Genomic DNA, 2500 nt, shown 5'->3' on the forward strand with positions numbered 1-2500 from the left:
AAGAGTCATTAGAGCCATTATCTCTTTCTATTATCTCTAATTGCTTCAGTATCAGGTTCATTTGAGTGTTTATATATTGGAGTGCAAGAGTCTCTGAATGTGTGTGTGTGTGTGTGTTTGTGTGTGTGGGTGTGTGTGAGTGAGTGTGTGTGTGTGTGTCTCTGTGTGTGTGTGTGTGTGTGTGTGTGTGTCTGTGTGTGTGTGTGTGTGTGTGTGTGTGTGTGTGTGTGTGTGTGTGTGTGTGTGTGTGTAAGATTGAGTGTACCTGGAATGGCCAGACGATCCTGATAGGTGGGCTTGTACTCGTCAATGGTGCATAACATCACGTACATGGTGAGCACGAACATCCCTGCCAGGAATGTGTAGAACACCAGGTAGAAGAGAATAATCAAGCCTGCAAAACACACACACACACACAAACATTATTTGGTGAACGGGCTCTGGTCCTGGCCCGATCCGAAGTCAGCTTCTATCGCGGACGGAGGCACCTGAGGCCACTGAGAGCGATGCTAAATATGATAGCCAGGTTAAGTCCAATTCATGGTCATCAGATCATAGAATTTCACAAAGCGGTCCTCAGAACTTCCTTCTTTTGCTAGGGACCTTGATCACTATGGCTACCAGAGTCAGCTCATGCCCATAAGTAAGGATTGAATATCAAGCAAAACATGTCATCAGCACTCCCATGGGTTACGTTCATGTCAAATGTTAATCTCTACTCTTCTAGTTCTGTGGATCAAACTTACTGCACGTAGATATCATTTCACCCACCAAAACTGTACCTCTATGGTACACACTGGTCTCCAAACAACATTTGCAACTTCGAGCGAATTGGGTTGTGAGCCAAACTATTCAATATCATAAACAGCGCCTCTTCCGCGTATGGACCAGGTCAGTTGTAGCTTGAAAGTGTTCAGACCTTTCTGGCCTTTGTCCTAGCTAGTCCTGTCAGCAGATTCCAAAATTGTCTGGGATTTTGCCTCGTGGGATATATGTGTTTCTCTGGGTCTTTCACAAACTACTGTTTACGCCCTTACAAGTTTTGGAAGGGGTATCTCCCTTACGTTCCACCTTCTTGCGCGAGCTCTGACTGTAGAGAGAACTGTCATTGGTCGACCGCCCTCTCATTGTTGCCAGATGCACAATAATTATCCTCCAAATACGATTATTGTGAGCATTTGGTACGATACGCCATTTCCAATCTGGCAACACTGAGCACCTTGCCGCTTCCAGCAGTTGCATTGTTTACAAGAGTACATCTGCATGTGAAATAGATGTTAAAACTTCGTCAAGGGAGAGGGGGCAGGTCCATCTGTATGCCCCGCGGGCCAGATCCAGTATACACTACCCCGCCCCCACCCCCGCGATGAAGTGTCCTCTTTTTCACAAACTCAAAGCTGGTCTCCCTACGTTAGCAGTGTGAGCGGGGTTTGTCTAAGATGCGGTCAGAGAGTTCAGCTTGGCTCAAAAATGGACACCTGCCATGGCACATGGTGTGTGAGTAGTGAGTGATGATGTCATGCGAAGGCTCAGGATTAGTATGGGCCTGGATGATATAGGTATCGATAAGTGCTTGACCTCAAACAGTGATGGTGCCACTGTGGTACGGTCTCTACACATATACATCAGTGTGGACGGATTTCAGTCTGAATCTGAGAGACAGAATCTGACTCAGAGGGGGAGCCCCTTTCTCTGAAGGATCTATTTGCTTTTACATGTTCAGCAGTGTGGAGTAGAAGGGGCAAGTTGTTACACAGTTTATTTAGGATTTATTTAGGCCAGATCAGACACACACACACACACACACACACACACATGCTCAGTACTAAAGTGATAAACTGGACAGAGCCATTTACTCACATTGCAGGCTGATTCTGTGATTGGATTGACCCAAGCCTGACCCCTGTGGACTGTTTACTGTCAAAGGATGAATCTCACCCGAAACTGAATGTGTGTGTGTGTGTGTGTGTGTGTGTGTGTGTGTGTGTGTGTGTGTGTGTGTGTGTGTGTGTGTGTGTGTGTGTGTGTGTGTGTTTGTGTATCGTGTCTGAGATCCTTGTATACAATGGGTCTACCTCTGAGGGTTTACAGCAGTGTATTGTACTGATGTATTGTGGGGGCGTGGGGGTGTGGGGGTGGTGTGACACGTTCCATCATCAGTAGAAGACGTGACCCAGATTCCCTCCTATTGGACGCCTCCTACACCCGTCCTTTGTGTCCTCCCTCCCGCTTGCCCTTCTTCTCTCGCTCTCTCTCTCCCCATCACTGACCAAATGTCAGAACAGACCGAGGGTAATCCTCTTTCCCTCTAAACCCTGTCATCCTCTCTTTCATTCTCCCTCTCCCCCTCTCTCTCCCCCTCGCTCTCTTGCTCTGTTTCCCTCTGTCTACACCCTTCCCTTTCAATCACTCTCTCCATTCATCACTTTGTCCATCTAGAGCTTCAGCAGCAGGTAGGTGGTCCATATCACTCATCCATCCATCCATACCACTCATCCAC

The 2500-nt window shown here is 47.4% G+C and overlaps 1 protein-coding gene across 2 annotated transcripts in view; it reads right to left on the reverse strand.

The window, feature by feature from the left end:
• atp1b2a (ATPase Na+/K+ transporting subunit beta 2a) overlaps positions 1-2500 on the reverse strand; it is a 12394-nt gene that overhangs the window by 2988 nt on the left and 6906 nt on the right. For both annotated transcript variants that reach the window (XM_012817621.3, XM_031585394.2), the window contains exon 2: positions 266-394. In XM_012817621.3, coding sequence (XP_012673075.2) covers positions 266-394 — 129 coding nt within the window. The remainder of the gene's footprint in view (positions 1-265; positions 395-2500) is intronic.

This window comes from Clupea harengus, chromosome 18, assembly GCF_900700415.2.
Source record: "Clupea harengus chromosome 18, Ch_v2.0.2, whole genome shotgun sequence".
Classification (NCBI taxonomy): Eukaryota; Metazoa; Chordata; class Actinopteri; order Clupeiformes; family Clupeidae; genus Clupea; species Clupea harengus.